This window comes from Artemia sp. Qi Xiang Cuo, chromosome 16, assembly GCF_049724085.1.
Source record: "Artemia sp. Qi Xiang Cuo chromosome 16, ASM4972408v1, whole genome shotgun sequence".
Taxonomy (NCBI): Eukaryota; Metazoa; Arthropoda; class Branchiopoda; order Anostraca; family Artemiidae; genus Artemia; species Artemia sp. Qi Xiang Cuo.
In genome coordinates this window covers 34,018,887-34,038,573 of record NC_142809.1, presented here as the reverse complement: position 1 = coordinate 34,038,573, position 19,687 = coordinate 34,018,887, and the positions used below count along the sequence as shown (strand labels likewise).

General features: G+C 34.1%; 1 protein-coding gene across 2 annotated transcripts in view; it reads right to left on the bottom strand.

Annotated features, from left to right (window-relative positions):
* Positions 1–19,687, bottom strand: part of Phm (Peptidylglycine-alpha-hydroxylating monooxygenase) — a 66,832-nt gene that overhangs the window by 27,400 nt on the left and 19,745 nt on the right. For both annotated transcript variants that reach the window (XM_089102649.1, XM_089102650.1), the window contains exons 2-7: positions 16,201–16,258; positions 10,589–10,676; positions 9,092–9,294; positions 2,944–2,992; positions 912–1,057; positions 57–199 (exon numbers count right to left, since the gene is read on the bottom strand). In XM_089102649.1, coding sequence (XP_088958775.1) covers positions 57–199; positions 912–1,057; positions 2,944–2,992; positions 9,092–9,294; positions 10,589–10,676; positions 16,201–16,258 — 687 coding nt within the window. The remainder of the gene's footprint in view (positions 1–56; positions 200–911; positions 1,058–2,943; positions 2,993–9,091; positions 9,295–10,588; positions 10,677–16,200; positions 16,259–19,687) is intronic.

The window sequence follows — 19,687 nt, the reverse complement described above, 5'->3', positions numbered from 1 at the left end:
AGCTTAAGTGAAGTGTCTTTTTCTTGCTTAGAGACTGCTTTATAATGTATACTCACAACTGTGTCGCCTTTGCCAATAGTCATAGCCTTGTCTTCAACTGGATAAAACATTTGTGGTAACTGGGGATCTTTCTTGCCAATTAACTCCCAGTTATCTACACCTTTATTTCTTGTCACTTTGTAGCCAGAGACTACTCTTCCTAAAAGGAGAAAAATTCAAAGATTCAGTTACTAAATTATCTAAGATTAAAGTAATTAAGCATAGATAGGCCCAAACAGTCGTAGCTAGAAACATTAGACACCATGAGGTATACCTTGTACGAAATATCAGCAGATCTTTGCTGGTATAGGTCTGCTGCTTTAGGAAAAGCCCCACAGAGGCACGTTCACAGGAATTTATTTTGAACAGGGGGGCACAACATTACATGATGGGAGAATGTGTCCAAAAATCACTAAAAAATCGACAAATTGTTCGGAAAATAGGAGAAACTTTAGAAAACAATAGCATATCGAGATATCATAGGGGAGACAGAGGTCCGAAGGCTCACGCCATGTGTACGGTTTTTTGTTAATGTTTCCCGTTTACTTTTTCGCTTTCTTTATAAATTTTGGCATTTTTTCGTTAAAATTCTCGAGAATTTTATGAAGCATTTTTAAAATGTAAAAAAATAGTTAAGAATCAAGCATATAAAAATAAAGCGAATAAGGGGGGGGGGGATCAAATTACTTTTTGTGCATCCTAGTTTCTTCCTATTTTTACTTGAGACATTTGAAATAGTTAAATAAGATTAAACACATATATCGTTCTGCAACTATGTAAACACCTCTTCAAAATAGTCTACAAGGTTTAAAACAAAAAATGTAGCCAAACCTTGCTTAAGAAAGACCAAACAGCGTTTGGTAAACACTTACCAAGGGCATGAGTGTGAGTCCTAAAAGCAAACGGATGTATTACTTTGTTTTCATTAATGGTACATGAAGTTTCCATGTATTCAATAGAGTTGGCCTTGATACGACCACCAGTACCCATCAGAAGAACACCAGCAGCTTTTGGCTGACTAAAATACAAAAGGAAAACTATTAATAAGGGTGTCCTGTGAGTTGTTCTGAATAAATTGGCGCTTCAAGTCATGCCATAGTATGGGCATGGATCAATAAACACATAAAACATGTTTCTTTGTTCTTTCCGTTGTCTTATGGGTCTTTTCTTCATTCGAGGTAACTTGCAATAATTTTGAGTTTGAATTTTCATACGAGATAATTTTTACTTGTTTCTTAGTTTCCACATCTCCCTTACCTGATATAGGAAAAAGCCCTTTAAACTTTAGCATTCCTTTTTTATTGCCACAAAGTAAAAAAGCAATACCTCTTTAAAATACATTTTAAAATAAAATATATTTTAAATTTAATGTTTATTAAAGCGCCAATGACAATCCAAACGGTTCTGGTATGTAAGGATGTTTAGTGTGCATAATATAAGGGGAATGGCATAATATAAGTGATACTCTGGAGCCTGCTACAGTTACAACCGATGCTACCCCCCACTCTCTAGAGATTAAAGATGGGATTTTAAGGAGATTTTAAGTTTGAACCATTAAATATTGATTACATTAATGTTTAAGTTACAATGTAGAATTAGAGGAAGTATCGATTTACGCAAAGTATCTAACCGACAAGAATAAATTTTAGCTTTTAAAAAATGTTCAATCCTACTGCTACTATCAATTCTATTCCACGACTGCAATTACTACGTCTGTTATTGCCAGCACTGCTCTAACCCCATTAAAATATCTACAACAATTACTACTACCACGCCTGCTAGTGCCATGACTACTGTCAACTTAACTCTACTACTACTATTGTTACACTTGCTACTCTTACCACGACAATACCAAAAATGCCAATTCATATCATAACTGCTCCAATCCCGGATTCCCCTGCCAATAGTAATCGTATAACGACTACTCCACCCAACATAATACTCCTACCATGACTAATGCTGCAAATACTAACAATACTACTACTCTTACCAGGCCCTAACTGCTGGTACCAGTACCACTCATACCTTACTACTACGCGTACCTTGACTATTCTTACCCCCAGTTACTACCATTACTGCTACTACTACCTCCATCAGTGCTATTACAACAACTTCTACCACGGCTATTACTGCTACTCTTCCTCAAGGTTGCCTTAATCAGCCTCCATGCGTCTATTGTCTAGAAGCTGAAAAATTGCCAACTAAGACGTTGCCTTGCCGCTCATAGTACAGATACTTCAAAAAAAATGATCACTTTTTAAAAAGGCTGTTTTTGATTGACCGATTGCAATCATACATTTTTTCATGATTGTGTCTCCTACCCATTTTTCATAAACATCCTTTCCTTCCCAAACAAATAGTGACGGAAATTTATTCCCCCTTCCCAAAAGATCATAATCAATTATAAAATATCCCTTTGACAAAAAAAACAAAAAACAAAACTGAAGCCATCCTGAATATCGTCACTTTGTTCCATTTATATGATTGACGATGCCCGATAGCCTGTAAAAACGGCTTAACAATCTTACTAAAATGAAGTTATATATATTTCTACAAAAAAAAAAAAAAAAAAAAAAAAAACAAGCGACTGAATAAGATAGTGAATGACAGACAGGCTTTGCGAATTCGATTGAAGCAAATAGTTTAGTGATTAGTTCAATTGAACAAACTTGATTGAAGATTACTTTTCTGACATAAATTTTTGTTTCCAATTCTTCGATTGAAAAAACAGAAATAACTTAAGCTATTTCACGAGGTACACTACGAACCGCTTCAGCTGAAAGATTACTTAAACTTCAGTAGTTAGTTTATAAAACTGCCTAACGAGTCTAAGGAGTACTTGCTAAGCAGAAAAACAACAATTACACGCAAAAACCCACGACAAGTACTGGAATAGTCACTTACGGCTCTTCAGTATAGTCTAAAATAATTCCTGAATCGTCAGTTACGCCATCTGAAAGAAATAAATTATAAAAAAAATTTTGATTTTCTTAAAAGTTACAGAGCTTTCGGAAAGCTACGTATAAAATAATGCACATTAATGTGCATTATTGATTTGCTACTTATAAATTTGCTAGTAATTTTTAATACAGTGGAACATAATATCTTAGCCAAACCTCGCAGACAGAACAATGAATAAACACATCTTTTGCACCTGATCATAAGTTTTGTTAAGGAGAAACTTAAATTAGTTCTAATTAACTGTGTTGTCTGTCCAATAAACAGTAATCTTGTAAAATTTTCCTTCTCGACCGACAAGAAGCTTTAACACAGACAGAAAATAAACTCAAATCAATTCGAGTATGCTTTCAGCATAAACAAGATTAGTATTTTTCATCATAATAAGTTACTTAACCTATATTTTATCCAACTTTACTTCTTATGATTTTCTAATTTCGATTTTTTTTTTGTTAGTTTCCCGAAAGAAATTCAAATTTCCATTAAAATGTGTAATTCTATGGACCTGATCCAGTTACTCTTTCCTGCTCTCTGATTTTCAATCACGTGCACATTTGAATCGTATAAGATCTATTTTAACAAATATTCTTAAGTTACACCTCGTGTTGAACTGAAGGGATATAAACAGTTTTTATAGACATTGTATGTTTAAGGTAAATGGCTATGTTTTGTGTTAAATTAGGATCCTAGGGATGCAATGCATTTTAAAAATAAGCTACTTTAACCATTTTCAGAGCTTGTGCAAATTCTAATAAAAACACATGGAAATTCTTAGCGGGTAAGAAGATACCAATAACCTAGACGTTGCACGTCTTCACCATCGACACCAGCTGATTGGAGTTACATGAAGTTGAGTTTAATCAAGGTTGATCAGCATTAAGTCGAGCTGAATAAGGGTACATTGAAAGGGTGGATTTGCATGTTTACTCCAGTTTCTGTTTCTCTCCCAGTTTGCCTGTAATTTAAGAACCCTTTTTCTTAGATATCTTGATACAAACAATTTAATTTCCTCTCCTTCATCTCCTACGGTGGTCAGATTTTGCCTGTTCCAAATAGGAGAGTAATTCTAAATTTTCATCGAGTTTTATTGAGATGAAATAAAAAAAACAAGTTTTTTGAACTGAAAGTAAGGAGCAACATTAAAACTTAAAACGAACATAAATTATTTTGTATATGAAGGGGTTCGCTCCCTAGTCAATACCTCGCTCTTTACTCTAAAGTTCGAATTTTGTTCCAATCGCAAACCCCTGAATCACAAAGGCCGTTTGATTAGAATAGATGGCTCTTTTGAAAGTACTAAAACAAACTTTAGCGTAAAAAGCGAGGTATTGACTAGGGGGTGAACCCCTTCATATAAGTGATAATTTCTGTTCGTTTTAAGTTTTAATATTGCTCTTTACTTTCAGATGAAAAAACTTGTTTTTTTTTATCTAATTACTGATCTTTTTTAAATAATGCTTGGAAATCTGGGGCCCCCTTCATAGAAATGTCCCTTTCCCCATGAACAAATCCTCCATGGAAAGATTCTCCCCCGTAACCTCCTCCTCCGACCCCTCCCCCAGAAAAAATCCTCCTGAAAACGTCTGTATACTTCCCAATAACCAGTACTATATGTAAACAATGGGCAAAGTTCATAACTTGCAGCCCTCGAATGAGCCCTCTCAGGATATTCCAGGACCACTGGATCGATACGATCACCCCTGGGAAAAAAAGAAGCAAAAAACAAATAAACACGCATCCGTGATCTTTCTTCTGTCAAAAAATACAACATTCAAGCATTTTTGCAGATAGGAGCTTGAAGCTTCTACAGTAGGGTTTTCTAATACGCTGAATCTGATGGCTTGATTTTTATTAAGATTCTATCACTTTTAGGGGGTGTTCCCCCTTTTTTCTAAATAACGCAATTTTTTTCTCATAACTTTTGATGGGCAAGACTAAACTTTATGAAAACTATATATTTAAAATCAGCTTAAAAATTCAATTCTTTTTTATGTATCTACTGGTATCAAAATTCCGTTTTTAGAGTTTCGGTTACTATTGACCCGGGTCGCTCCTTACTTACAGTTTCTTACCACGAACTGTTTGACCCGACAGCCCTTTTGGTACACATACTGATAACAAGATTATAAAAACTTCTTCCTCGCCTAATGGTAAAATCAAAGCTAAAATCAATTCAGTCTTTTTCGGGGTCCAAGATTTCTATGCATACAAAATTCTGAAAATAAAAAAAAAATCCAAAATTTTATAAGGTCAAAACATGTGAACTTGAGATTCCATAGCTATTTGCTAAAATTAAGAAGCTAGAGACACGACTAAAAGGAAAAGGCTGATAGTGTGGTAAATCAGTTTTTGAAATATGGCACTAGCGAAGTTTATATATAAATTACTGCAGATTATGAATATAATATTTGAAGAAGCAGAATTATAAGAAAGATGATAAGGTTGAGTGTGGTAATTATTGAAGTGATGGCTTAGTTTACATTGGAGGCAAATTACTTCGTATGATGATATTTTTTTTTATTTAGAAATGCTGTAGATAAAGGTTTAAGAGAGGAACAGTTTGGTTTTAGAAAGGAAGGAGGATGCTTCGACCAAATTTTACACTTCGATTAATGATTGAAAAGTACCTGAATCGTCAGACCTCTTTCGTCTTCAGTTTTATAGATTATGGATAGACGTCTGAATCAGCCGATACAAGAGATTTAATGAAGGTAGTAGCCTATCCTTGTAAGTTAAGGTAGATTAAGGTAGGAACTGACGTAAGTAGCTGGTTTGGTGTTGAATCAGGATTTAATAAGGGTTGCATTCTATACCCATTTATATCAATCATTTTGATGAACTTTGTCCGAAAGAACACGACAAATGCTATGGGAGAGCATGGAATCGAATAGAAGGGTAAACCTCTCCTTAAATTAGAAGGTGTAGATGAATTGTGTGTCCTAGATAAAGTTTTAGCTAAGTGAATGATTTTTGGAGGTTCTGAGAGTTCAGAGTGTAAGATTAGGTTTGAAAGTTAATGTTAAGTAGACTAAGTCACATAGACCAGGATAAATGAATGTGAAGAGGTGATATTGAGTAGCGAGAGGTTCGACAAAGTAGACATTTTCACTTACCTGGGCAATATTAAAGATTGTGGATGCAGTGAATATGTTAAAAATAGAATAGCCAAGGTCCATGATGATTTTGAAAAAACAGTTCGGAAGAATAGAAAGATAAGTCTAGAAATCAAGATTAGAATATTGGAAGGCACAGTGATGACAGTGGTCGGGAACGATTCTGAAACATTGGGGCTTCAGAAAACGGGGGAATTGTCTACGGATGGTTTTGGGTGCCCCTTTGACTGACTGTGTTTCATACAATAAATTTTACAAAAAGTCTAGTTCTATCCTCCTTTCTAGGGCTATGGTGAGAGAAAGGTTGAGGTGGCAAGGATACGTTTTGCGGATTATGACATATTTCCAAAGATCGTCCTTTTCGTCTATCCATTTGGGGCCAAACAAAAAGCATGTCGTCCCCGAATGGAGCTGGATGAGGTCAAAAGAAGGGATTTCAAGGAAAACAGAACTTCTTAGGAGGAGTAAAGAGGAATGCTTTGAACAGATTAGGAGGGAGAAAGAGCGTGTGCAGCAGCGTTGGCCTTAAGCACCTTGGTGCTGCAGTGAGTTGCTAGTAAAAGTAGTAGCAGAAGTAATAGAAGAGACAAGCTTGCGTCCTAGTTACGTCTTTTTAGACCCAGCCTCTGTAGGGGACAAAGGGAGTGTCATTATTTAACGACATTTGGTAGATGTCATACGAACATTTACCAGATGGGTTTTCAGGCCTCCACTAAATTTGTTTGATGTAGGAGTAAATATCTTAGCTGTTGCTATAAAAAGAGCGTGCAACTGGTCAAAATTCCTTTTTGGTGAAGAGGAAGGGTACCCTAATTTCTTTTCATTAGAATAAGCAGGCTGTTGAACCTCGATCAAACCTGACGGGAAGAAAAAGTTAGGATTCTACATGTGCCATTTTCGATTCCAGACCGAATCCAACCTTTGCAAGGAATGGGGCCGAGTATGTCCACGTTCCTGAAATAAGAAAATCTGCCAAAAGATATTAACCTATCCTCGTCAATGGTGAATAGAGGCAACGTCTAAATCAGATGTAGCTTAAATTTGTGTTTCAGGAGCTCGGGGCAAGGCTAACCTCTGTTGAGAATGAGGGAGATGTGGGTTAAATTCTTGTAACTGGTAAATGCCTCGAAGAAGCTGTCCAATTTAGATAAAACTTGGTGACAAATGAGAACTAATTTGCACATTGGAAAGTTCTGTTCTTCAGAACATCTATTAGAAGAATCTTTTCAATATTAGTCAAAGAGAGAAGTAGCAGATAAGGCTCTAGTTATGCGTGGATTAACTGGGTAAATGTCTGGGCTAATTAAACCTCTTCGGGGAGTAATATCAGCACTGTATCATAAAAAAACTGCATAGAGAGGCTCACAGTTTTAGCCTTTCTAGGGTCTGTACTTAGTCTGACTTCTTTTTTGGGGGGATAGAGAGGTGGACTAAAAAAACCTTGCCGTAAACTCAGTTGCGATTAAGGATTGCAGAATTTGACCAAACGTGGACAGCAGGTGCGATTATGATTTTGAGTCTCCGTTGCTGTTTGGACCACCAAACTTCTGTTAGGAAACACGTACATAATTATTATCTGCTTCCTTAAGAATGACTTTTATCGGATGTCAATTCGTTGGGGCGGGGATTGAAATCTGGTTTTCAATAGCACTTTTAGAGGGAGTAAGTGCTGTATGAGCTTTTAAAACTTGCTATAAAGGTTCATCATTACACTTTTAAATCAAATGTTTTGTTGACGATCTATAGCCACAAGAAAATTTTTGAGAACCACCACATATGTTTCAGGCCAGAAAACCTAGATACAAGTATTTTGGAACAAGCTTTCAGTCAATCCGTTTTACCTTCTACCGGGCACAACCGCACATTTATTTCCGTGAGCCCTTTATGCATTTCCATATCCATTTTATGGTGTGTTGTGAACATAAAACCTGTATTTAGAGTTTTCAAATTCTTTGACAAACATAAAAAGTGCTGTTTACCTGTGTTGCTCCGCAACTGTGGTCCGTGGTTCAGAGCTGCTGTAACTGGCAACCAGTGGTATAGTTAATCATTAATTCTACACTATTTGAAATTTCAGTACTAGACGAATCTATAATGACCTACGGTGAACTAATGTGCAATCTCAAGATGTAATGTCTGATAAAAAATGTTGAAGCATATATTTAAGAGGTAAAATGTATCATTCGAATTGGGGGGGGGGGAGGGAATTCTTATTGTGATTTATTACACGGAAAAGTCTTTCAAAATTATTGAAAGATAGGAGAACGATACACTGTGTGCCGTACTTTCGTCTGTCTTCGTTGCGGCATCCATTTTCTTTGACAAACAAATTTTTAATAATATATTATCGTTTTTTTTAGTTAACTTGTGTGCAATATGTATTTTCTTTTTATTTAATACCATATCTAATAAATCACTTGTAACTTTAATTTTGAGCTTTGAATTTATACTGAAATAGGATTTGCCGAAAATAGTCTGACTAGGCTGATGTTACAATGAAACATCAATGATAAGTCACTGACTCGTCACTGATACAAGAGACAACAATTCAATACAAGTATATAAGACTATTTTTTTCTTTTTGAGTTAGTTACAATATGTCCTTAAGCAGGGCATAACTTCTGCTACAGTAGGTGTTCTTTATGTTGTATCAATTATGCGGTTACATTTTGTTGTGTCAATTATGTACAAATTTCGACGTCCAAATGTTTGTTTCCATGAACGTTAGCAAGTTTAGTTCTTATTTGAAAAAGAAAATAGTTTTACATGGTTAGTGAGGAAAAGCCAACTATAATCCAAGTAATTCCCTTTTTGGAGAAAGAAATTTTTTTTAAGTTGTAATCTTTTGAAAAAAATTATCAGTAGATGAACATAGTTGCAGAGCAAAAGTAAAATTTTAGATGCACTGAAGTAGTGGTCTTACTAGGAATTTAGCGGAATATACGTTTTATGAAGTTACACAGTCAAAAACTGTAACTTACTCTTAAAGCGTTCTACAGAAGCATAGTGAACTTGCAATACCAAATACTGAATAGAAGTATCTCCGCCTACTTTAAATGCCACGCCTTCAGGTAGCTCAAGGGCAGGTGCATCGTGGGCCCAAGCATATATAATCTGAGAGCCTTTACTACAGGGCGGACCACTTTTCAGTCCTTTATTCGCTCTTGCCATTTCTCCACAGTTCCTATAAGAATACAAATGCTTAAAGATAGAAAAAAAGAAGAAAACGAGAGACGAAAATTTAAAATAAAACTAAAAATAGATAAGGAAATAAAATTAATAACCTAACGAAACACAGCTTGGTTCCGATAAGAGTTAAGATCAACATTCACACTTGGAACAAACATCCTATGCAAGAGGATAGCTTATTCCCCCCCCCCCATTGAAAAAAAAGTTTTGACATATTAAAATTACTATAACTTATTGCCAGAAACTTACTTGGAATAACAATAAAAGAGATTTCGTTTTGATACACATGGCATTATCATCAACATTTCTTTCCTTGGAGTTTTGGTCACGGGTCGCTGTTTACTAATAGTTCGTCACCAGACAAAATTGACATAGAATGGATTATAAAGACTATTATTGACTTTTGGCCCCCTCCCCGAGGAGGAAGAGGTAATGCCGCTACTGTTACAAAATACTATGAGGGGCGAAAAGTTGGGGTTTGGGTGTCTTTGCGTTTCCCTATTTGTTTGTTATAGCGATAGCCCTGAGCTGTATTGGTTCAAAGCCAGTTCCTCTTTTAGATTGAGGCAGAAAATACCCATTAGCTTCAAGATTGCAATTTGACTGAGAAATCGAAAGACCCTAATAGAGTCTACCACTTCCAAGATAGTACTTCCATGTGAAAGACCATTTCCCTATTAACCACATTATTTTGATTACTATTAGTTACTTACTTAAGACAATTTAAAATTAAACACAATCTAAATAAAAAAACAAGTTTTTCTCTTGAGCAAAGCTAAAATTCAAAATTAACAGAAATTATAGTCGAATTTAAATAGACAACTGCCACCCTCAATGTCCTTTTCCGTACAACAAAGTTTAACTTCAATTTAACTAACAAGATAATAAAACGTACCGAAGATAGTCGGCTGATAATCTTAAGTGTTCCCCAGACTGCATGAACTGAACATCTAACAGCGTAAAAAAAAAAAAAAAAAATCTAAACGGACACATTTATTCTCAAAGCATTAAAAAAAAATCTAATCATAAATATTGGAAGTTGAAGCGGGTGATTGCTCCCGAAAAATATTGGTTATTTTTCTTGGTTTTAATTTAAAACAGCTCTTTATTTTTTATTTTTTACTCTCCAGAAGCCGCAGCCTAGAGCTTAAGAAAAAAAGGTATATCTAGATTGTTCTTTCCGTTTTTAAAAGTATGTCCTGCAGATGCAATGCATGGAGCAGTTTCATGGTTGAGGAAAGCGGTTTCAAGTCACATGGGGCACAATTTTGCATGAAACAAGTACTTACCATACAGGTTGTTTGCTACCAGGAGCTTCACATCCGTAAATAAGCATATGATGGGCTGTTAGACTTGTTGCATTTGGCTTAAATCCAGCTGTAAAATAAAATAAAAATTTCCGTATGTCATTTAATTTGTCATCCATCTACAAACAATTTCTTATTCTTTAATTGACATTAGAAGAAATCAGCACCACTTGCACGGGGACTAGATGGGGGGAGGGGGCAGCTGGAGGGGAGGCAACTGCTCCTGTAGATTTTGAAAAACAGTTTTTTTATTTAGATAATTTCGGAGACCACACTGCCTTTCCATGACAATAAATAAAAGTTCAAATAGGGATAAAATCCTTTAATAGCCAGTGTTTCACAAACAGTGATAGAAATTCAAAAAAAGTACCAGATATTTCGGTCACAAATGCAGTGACCGCCATCAGTAGTAAAACTACTGATGACGACTGATGACTCATGAGTAGTAAAGTAGTAAAACGTATGCTACCAAAATATTTGGTATTTTTTGTGAATTTTTATCACTGTTTGTGAAACACTGTCTATTAAAAGAATTTTATCATATTTGAACTTTTATTTATAGTTTTTTAATTATCTTCGTAAAAAAAATCGAAGAAAAAAAAAACACCCTCACCTAGATTTGAAAAATCATTTTTATGTGTATCTTCGGTAAAAAAAAGAAAAAAAAAAGAGAAAAAAATCTTTACGCGTTCTTCAACATTCCTGTAAATTAGCTCCTCTGGCCACTTGCAGGTTAGTTTAGATGAGTGCCCTATCACAATTTAAATTTTTTATTAAATCTCGCATTTTACGGCGAATAATGTAAAGAAAGTCAATTTTTCGGTGATGGAGGACTGCTTCTGAAATTTGTACCCATAAAAATAGTCTCCGGTCTAATCATCAAACAATGATTAATTATTAATAATCAATTGATTATTATTAATGTACTTTGTTGATTGTTGTTGCTATTGACAAATCAATAAATAGATAATGGTCTCTGGTCTAATCAATAAGTATAGATTAATTATTAATGATCAATTGATTATTATTAATTGTTATGATTGAATGCTGGTATTATTGATTAATCATTAAATAGATAGTGATCTCAAAATTAATCAATAAACAATGATTAATTATTACTGGTGAATTGATTAATCTTGATTAGTGGTTGGTATTATTGTTTGTTGATATTATTGATTAATCAATGAATAAATAATAATATCCACTATAATCTATAAATAATGAAGCTAGCATAATCCGGAATCATGATGAGAGGGAGTGGGAATAATAGTGAAACTATCCTACCACGTGGCACTGAGCTAATTTATGATTAATTAGGATTAAGGTTTTTAAATTGAGAGAACAGTTACTTCTCCCACTTGATCGAGTGTAAGCAAGATTTACTTGGAGTTGGAAATTCAAAAGCACTTTTTTGGTATTATTAATTTACTTCAAAATTAACTAGTTCAACAAAAAGTAGTCCACTTGAAATCCTTGAAGATGCTGCAACAGAAGCCTTCAAAAATAAAATGCATGTAAATCCATTGAAATCTACCATACTAACAATCAATTTTCTAAACATAACCCCCTTATTTACATCTATTCTTTCAGTTTAATATTTTTCGATAATTACTAATTTAGGTATTATTTAGAAAGGCTTAAAAATCAGTTAAAATTTTTTCTTTTGGTTGACCAATTTGGGTGGCTATGTTAGCCTCAGCAGGCTTGGTATTACAGTGAGTTGCTAGTAATAGCATGTAATAGCATGCAATGCTGAAGCCCAGCTTTCAGAGGATTAATTTGGACACATATTTTCAAACTACTGCTCTCAGGATCCCATTAGATCAATCTTTGTTCGTTCTAGATTTACATTTACTACTCATCATTGTAAAAAGTCGAACTATAAACAATGAAATAATAAAAAAATTGCTGTTTTTATGAGGCTACAAACTAAAGTAAAAACAAACGAACTATGTGAAAATATTGAGCAATTTGAATACTTGTTGGATATTAATTGTTCACAGATTTTGATCATGGTAATATAATAAAAATCAAAGAATAAATTTGCAAATTATATTTGCAAATTATTTCATCTAAAAAATAAGCGTGGACAATTCTTGTCTTTCAAAGTTCCAAGCCAGCAATGCTGCTTTAAGGCCTTAGATACGTTTGCAAGTCCGGCTTTAAAAACTCTCTACGCAATTACTAGTACTCATTTATTAAGCCAAAATTCTGCTTTCACGAGCAAACAGAAAATTGGTTGTAACAATAAGGCCTGTAAAACAGACCTTAGATGCTGCTTAATCGGAAACAATTATTGTTTCCAAGTGAAATTATGCTGCTTCAGGTAAAAAACATGTCCAGATTCTATAAGAAACTTTGGAAACTTCTTTGTTCTTATTGATCAACGAAATTTTGCGTGGGACTTTACATCCAACTACGCCATGCCCATATGATATTTTGGTTGAATATTATTCTAGCGACAACAAAAAAATAACCCGAGAAACTTAAATAAATTTCATTATGATCAACAATTCTATAAAAAATGTTTTATATCTTAGCTGAAATGCAGAAACACCACGACAACTGAAATCTAAGAAAAAAGAGAAAATGTAATCCAAGAATTTCTATTGCGACCTGTGAGAAGAGCTATTTTTTGTGCTTATGGAGAAGGCTAAAGAATATTTGCAAGAAGCAATGGCGAGGACAGGATTCTATTTCGAAGAAGGGTCACTCTTATTTAAAATTTACTTAGGTAAATTTGGTGTAGGAAAGGGATACACAAAGGATAATAGACTTCTATAACTTTGCCGGTGCAATAGTCTAGTTACAACTAATACATTATTTGGTCATAAAATGTTATATAAGTTAACAGGGTGCTCACGTGATCGTAAGAGAGACAACCGCATAAACTTGGGGTGCCCTAGATCAAAGACCGGCAAGATCGGTACACAATATTTGGGTATACAGGATTGCTGTTATTGATGTTAAACATAAAGATCACCATCTATATCTACCATCTAATAGTGTCTAAAGATTATTCAACGCTCAAATTTAGGAAAGGTAACGACTTTCCGGGTGGTTATGAAGTTGATAGGCTCTAGAATAATGATATCAACTTTCCAGGAGCAGTTGGATGAGAAACTGAAGAATCTAGAAGTTCACAAAACAGAAGACCGATTGGAGAATTTTTGGAAAATAATTTACCAAGTAGCAAAAGGCACCTTAGGGAAGAAAGTTGGGCAAATAGAAAGGAATATTTGGAAAACACCTCAAGGTTTTTAGAAGAAAGAACAGATTTGCGCAAGAAATTTCTGAGTGATGGATCCTACGAGAATAAAAGGAAAGTAAGGGAGTTATTGGAGACATTAATGAGTGTGCTAATGAGGTACGAAGTAGATCTCACGGAAAAAACGGCCGAGAGTCGAAAAATGGTGTGAAACAGCATGAAAATAAGATACTGTGTTTGCATATTAAGAAACGTATAGGAAGTACTCTGTCTGGACTTGACCCATTTAAAACTAGGAATATGGCGTAGATTAGTGATAAAACAAAGTGTTAAAGAGAAGAGATGTAGACTGAGCATTTTGAAAATGCGTTAAACCTTGATAAGATTGTAGTAAGTGGCATTCAATATACTAAACTTTTTTTGACACTTTGTAAGCGAAGCATAATTACTTAATAAGAAGTAGTAAGAGATCATAATAAAATATTAAAAAAATGATAAGGCCTTGGGTGCAGAAATCTTTAAAATATGCAAGTGAATAAGTGAGTCTTCAAAATATGATGGTTCGGCAATTAGCTTCACTTCCCTTGGTAGTATTAATAGTATAATGGTATAGATCTATTGAAGATACAAAAAGCAGAATAACCAAGCCGCAGGCTGTTTTTTTTCTTCTTTTTAAAGGTTGAAAAATTTTTATAAGAACAGGAAGATAAGCCTGGCGACTAAGACTACAATATTTAGACCCACGGTAATGTCAGAGGTCAATTCCGAAATGTGGCCGCGCCGCGTCCAAAAGCTGAGGAAAATCTGTGGAATGTTTTCCAGAGGAATTGTTACGATAGTTTTAGATGGTGGTTTGACTAACTGCAGTTCGAAGAATAATCTATACGAAAAATCTGGTTCGATCAAACTTTCAAGAAAGGTTAAAGAGGCTAGGCCAAGTTTTACGCAGAAAGGATGAAAGGTTGCCAAAGATCATTCAGTTTGGCTATCTATCTCGGGCTGAGCGAAAAACAATTCGTCCCCGAATGGGATAGGAGGAGATCGTAAGAAAATACTTAAAGGAAGTTGGGACTTAATTGGAGGGAGTAAAGCTTTGGGCAGATCGAATTGGAAAGATCATCTTCTAGTATTAATCATAGAATGAAATAGTGTAACAAGAGGAAGGCCTTGTTTTTGATAAGCTACACACAAATGTGCAGATGCATGATAAGCTACACCCAAATGTGCATTTGTATTATAAGCTACGCACAAATGCGTAGATGGTGTAGCTAATGGATTGAAAGACTTAACCAGGCGCAATGGTGTAGCTATTGAGAACGAATATAATTATTTTACGAGAATCAAAAGAATTGTGGTTTTGTATAGAAACTTTTAAATTTTTGGCTGTGTGCCAAAAATTACTTTTTTTTATTACTTGATCCAGTGCCTTTTTATCTAAACGACGGTATTGATAACACCGCACTTTGCACTTTAATTACGGAACTTCTGGTAATAATAAACAGGGATAAATATTCAAAGCTTTGCTTAAAAAAGACGACATAGTGATCAATCGGGTGCCACTGCAGTTTTCAGAATTTTAACATCTATACTTGGTATAAGATACAGCTTCCCTTTTTCAGCATGAATTTATGAACCCGCAACAAAGGAGAAATTTTTGGAAAATTTATCCACATTCTGGTCTTTGGATCATTCGTTATCCTTTAGATTCCAAACTCAACAAGAACTGTACAAACTAACAGGTAATTTGCAATTGATACTATCAAACTGTATATATATTTTTTTTAAATCGATTCATCAAGCATTAAATTAAAACTACAGACAGCTCACTAACTGCCTAACCAACTGAGATCAATACAGCTGCACACACCACTCCCCCATTCCACTCTTTCCATATTTTGCTATTTGCTCCCTTATTATGAAGTTTCCAAGCTCCGTTTGAATCTGTTATATAATAGCTTCATACCCCATTCGAAGGTGTCGTGTTTTTGGCCTCATCAGGATTGAAAAAAAAAAATCCAAGTTTGACCAAACACTAATATAACTATTCATCGATTTCGGTTGACCTAACCCTTTTATCAATCCTAACCATCTTGATTGATCCATTTTGTTTGCACGGCCCTTTTATTATATAGCTCAAAAGAGTAACTCAGTAGCTCAAAAATGAGCTGCAAAACATCCTTAGACTTTTGCTCTGGAAAAACATTGTATGAACCTTCCTCAATTTTTATATAATGTATTGGTCTTTAGAAAACTGTTACGAAGAAGTACTGTATATTAGTCTGAATTATTAATGCATTAAATATAACTTTTAATCTAAATTTTACAATATAAGGCCCAAAGAACTGCTGAAAATAACTAATTCAAACTCTAAGTAAAATCTACTTACTTATATAATAGTCTTTCTTCGAGTCTATTCGTATAGGAGTACAAAAATATGTTTCAGGCTAAAAGAAAACATAAGAGTTAGAAAAAAATTAAATAATGGCCAAAAGCTTAACACAAACACCGAAAGGTTTCTCAAAATTGTGTTATTCCTAGTGAATTGAGCTATTCAAATACCAAATCGATTGAGTAGGCACAATAAACAACAGAGAAAAGAATATACATAAATAAATATAGTCAAAATATACTGGTACGATCCACATCTGGATCAAACCATTTACCAAGCATTTAAATATATATTTTTAATACTATTTGGTGGTTACTTAGGTGTTTGAAAGAGAAGGGTGTTCAAATAGAAGTTTTGTGAGAAGTCAATAAAACTTGCTCGTGAAAAGATTTAAAAATTGAAGGTGAAATATTTTATTTTTAACTCAACGTTTGATTTGAGAGCCTAAGGTGCCTTATCAACATACACAGTTAATTAAATCAGATGCGTTCAAAAATTCAATCAAGTCTTAGAGTGCTAATAGTGAATATACCATATTTTCCTTCTAAACGGCTTAATTTTAGACGTGACTCGGGTTTTAACCACTAGCTATTTTGGTATTACACAAATGCAATATGAAGAAAAGGATAATGACTCGACGACAATATTTTTTTTTCTCGTTCAACGACCTCCTAATCCCAGAAGCTTTCAATGAAAAGAAAAGTTTTGAATAAAGCTATTTCCTACATTAATTTTTGTTTCCTTGCTAACCAAATATTAAATAAAACTTAAAAGGGTCTGATCCTGACTAGCGTCATCACAGACAATACATTTGTGCTAGTTGTTATATCCTTTTCCTGAAATAGTGTAGCATAGAAGTTGTGTCAAAATCCAAATTTGAGATATTATTTAAGACACAAAATGGACAAATACAAATATAAAACCATACCTGACAGGGAGCTACGCTCGAACGAAGGCTATGTATTGCAAAATAAGGAAGAAATAATATCAACCACAAAAAAAAACATATAGAAATAAAAAAAAAGGGAGAAATCCAACAGTTGATGATCTCATCATCAATGACAAATAATCTACAAATTAAATAGTAATTTTTAGTATTTTCTGTTAGTCATTAAATTTTGATTAGAATAATTTTTTGCAAAAATCATCAGTTTAGCACCAAACGCAGAAACAATATTTAGGGTTGCCGCCACTAGTGATTTATCACTATTTCTAGTGATTTTTTTGGCTAGTGATTTTCAGTGATGTAATTCTAAGACTAACGATATTCTCTGAAATCTGGTGATTTCTTATGATATAGTATGTGAATTGTAAATTCAAGCGAATAAATCATCCAGGAAGCTAATTATCGAAGGCAAAATGGAAGCTCCAGTGAAAACTTTACTGACAGCTCATGAAAACCCAAAACTTTTCTATTTGCTCCGTTTCAGAAGCCATAGTAATCAAATACAAGAGATACTGGGTTGACAAAATTTGTGCGCACCGATTTGCATAAAGTGGTATTGCATAATCGATTTGCACAGAGAGATTAATCGAAATTGATCGTTTTTTGTCATTTTATTTTATTAACAATACCTTTATGAGCTTCAGTTACAGCTTTGACATTTAGTGGTCAACTTGTGTAAACTTGGCCTAGACCTATTATAAAGTTTATTCCTTTGCTTAGTTAAAAAACACTCTTTTCTCAATCCGTCAATATGTCAATATCATTTCTTAATTCAATTGAGACGAAATATACGATTAACAGGTACAATTGGTTAAGACAGTTAGAAATTATACAAAACTGTTTCAACAAAGAAAAAAAAATATAATAATAATAAAAGTCCAAATATTTTGGCTTCACACCTGGGAGCCTTTACGAACGTCGGAAAAATATGTATAAAAAGTAGCTTAAACAAAACCTTAAAAACAAAGAAACACACATTTGCTATACTAAAAATAAAAAAAGAATGAAGAAAATAAATTATGGGAAATCCACATCAAAACAAAATCCAATCACACAACAATACATTTGACACATGCCAGGATGTCTGTTACATATTATTATATTTATGTGTGTGAATTAATCTTCTGACATAGGACTAGCAAAATGAAAGAGGATTTTATTTAAAAATCTTACGAATGCTCTAGGTTAAATTAATTAAAAAACATACTACAGATCAAGAAACTATTGTGTTTGATAAATTTAATAAATTCTTTGCATTGCAAAATAAACTTACTGACTTTTCAAAGTTTATCTTACATTTTAAAATCATACTTTATATAATCTATAAATAATTCTTGATCTTCTTTACTATTAAGAGTACATGAATTTTTAGTCTGTTTTTTTTATTATTATTATTAAACTATTATAAAATGAATTTAATCAATAGTCATATTCGTCTCTATTTGTACTAACTCCGTTATACATAAATTTTTTTCATTTAGTTTCTATAATTTCAAAAAGACTTTGTAATAGCCCAATACAATTATTAATTAATTTTGCTTCATTAAACATAATACTATGTTATTCTGCCATAATATATTCTGGAAGGCCCATAGCAGATTAACATGGGATTTCGGGAAGGTCCATAGGGGGTGTATAAATGTAGCTCCCAGTCCCTCGCATCTGTGCAATGCGGCGGGCTGGCAAGATTCCCGTGACGTCCATAGGAAAAATAGCATAGGATTTCAAATGGTCAGATAGGAAAAATAGCACGGGATTTTAAAGGTGCCCTATGACATTACAAAAGCCCTCGCAGACTTCCCATTACACCCTCCAGGATTCTAGTTTTGTTTCAGTATTGGCAAGATTCCTACGAGAGCCCTGTTTCTAGCTGGCACACCTCCCGTGACACTCCCCAGGTGTTCCAATATTTCCCCTTAGCAACCGCCATTGCTTTTCTATCCTACCATATAGGTGTCTAGACCTCAATTCTGGAAGATACCCAGGATTTCCATGACCGGATCTAAGATGGATGGCGCCATCGTATGTGACAAGGAAGATTCCAGGAACCCGTACGGAATTCCCGATTGTAATCGATCACGGGAAACAAGTGGGTGTTGCGTAATGACGGCACTCATCTTACGCAATGACAGTGCACACATAACTGTTACATAATACTTTTTTGACATTTTATTTTTTGCCCGAAACGTTCAACGCTTTTTTCTTTCTTTTAACTTAATGGTTGTACACACTTTATGTAATGTCAGCACATCTTATGTAAGGTCAGCGATACTTTTTTGCAATTTTATTTTCTGCCGAAATTTGCAACGCATTTTTCTTCCTTATTCTTTTTTTTTTACTTTAGTTATTTGTCATCGCTAGGATTTTAAAGTTCATTTCCCTTCCAATAGGACATCACCTCAAGCAACAGGTCTAAACTGCTATCCTCAATATTTTGTATCGATAACTATATTCTAAAATTAACCTATTGCGCGACACCTGTGATTTTTTCCATTTAAAGATGTAGAGATGACATAGAAGGTCATGTTTAGAGCCAAA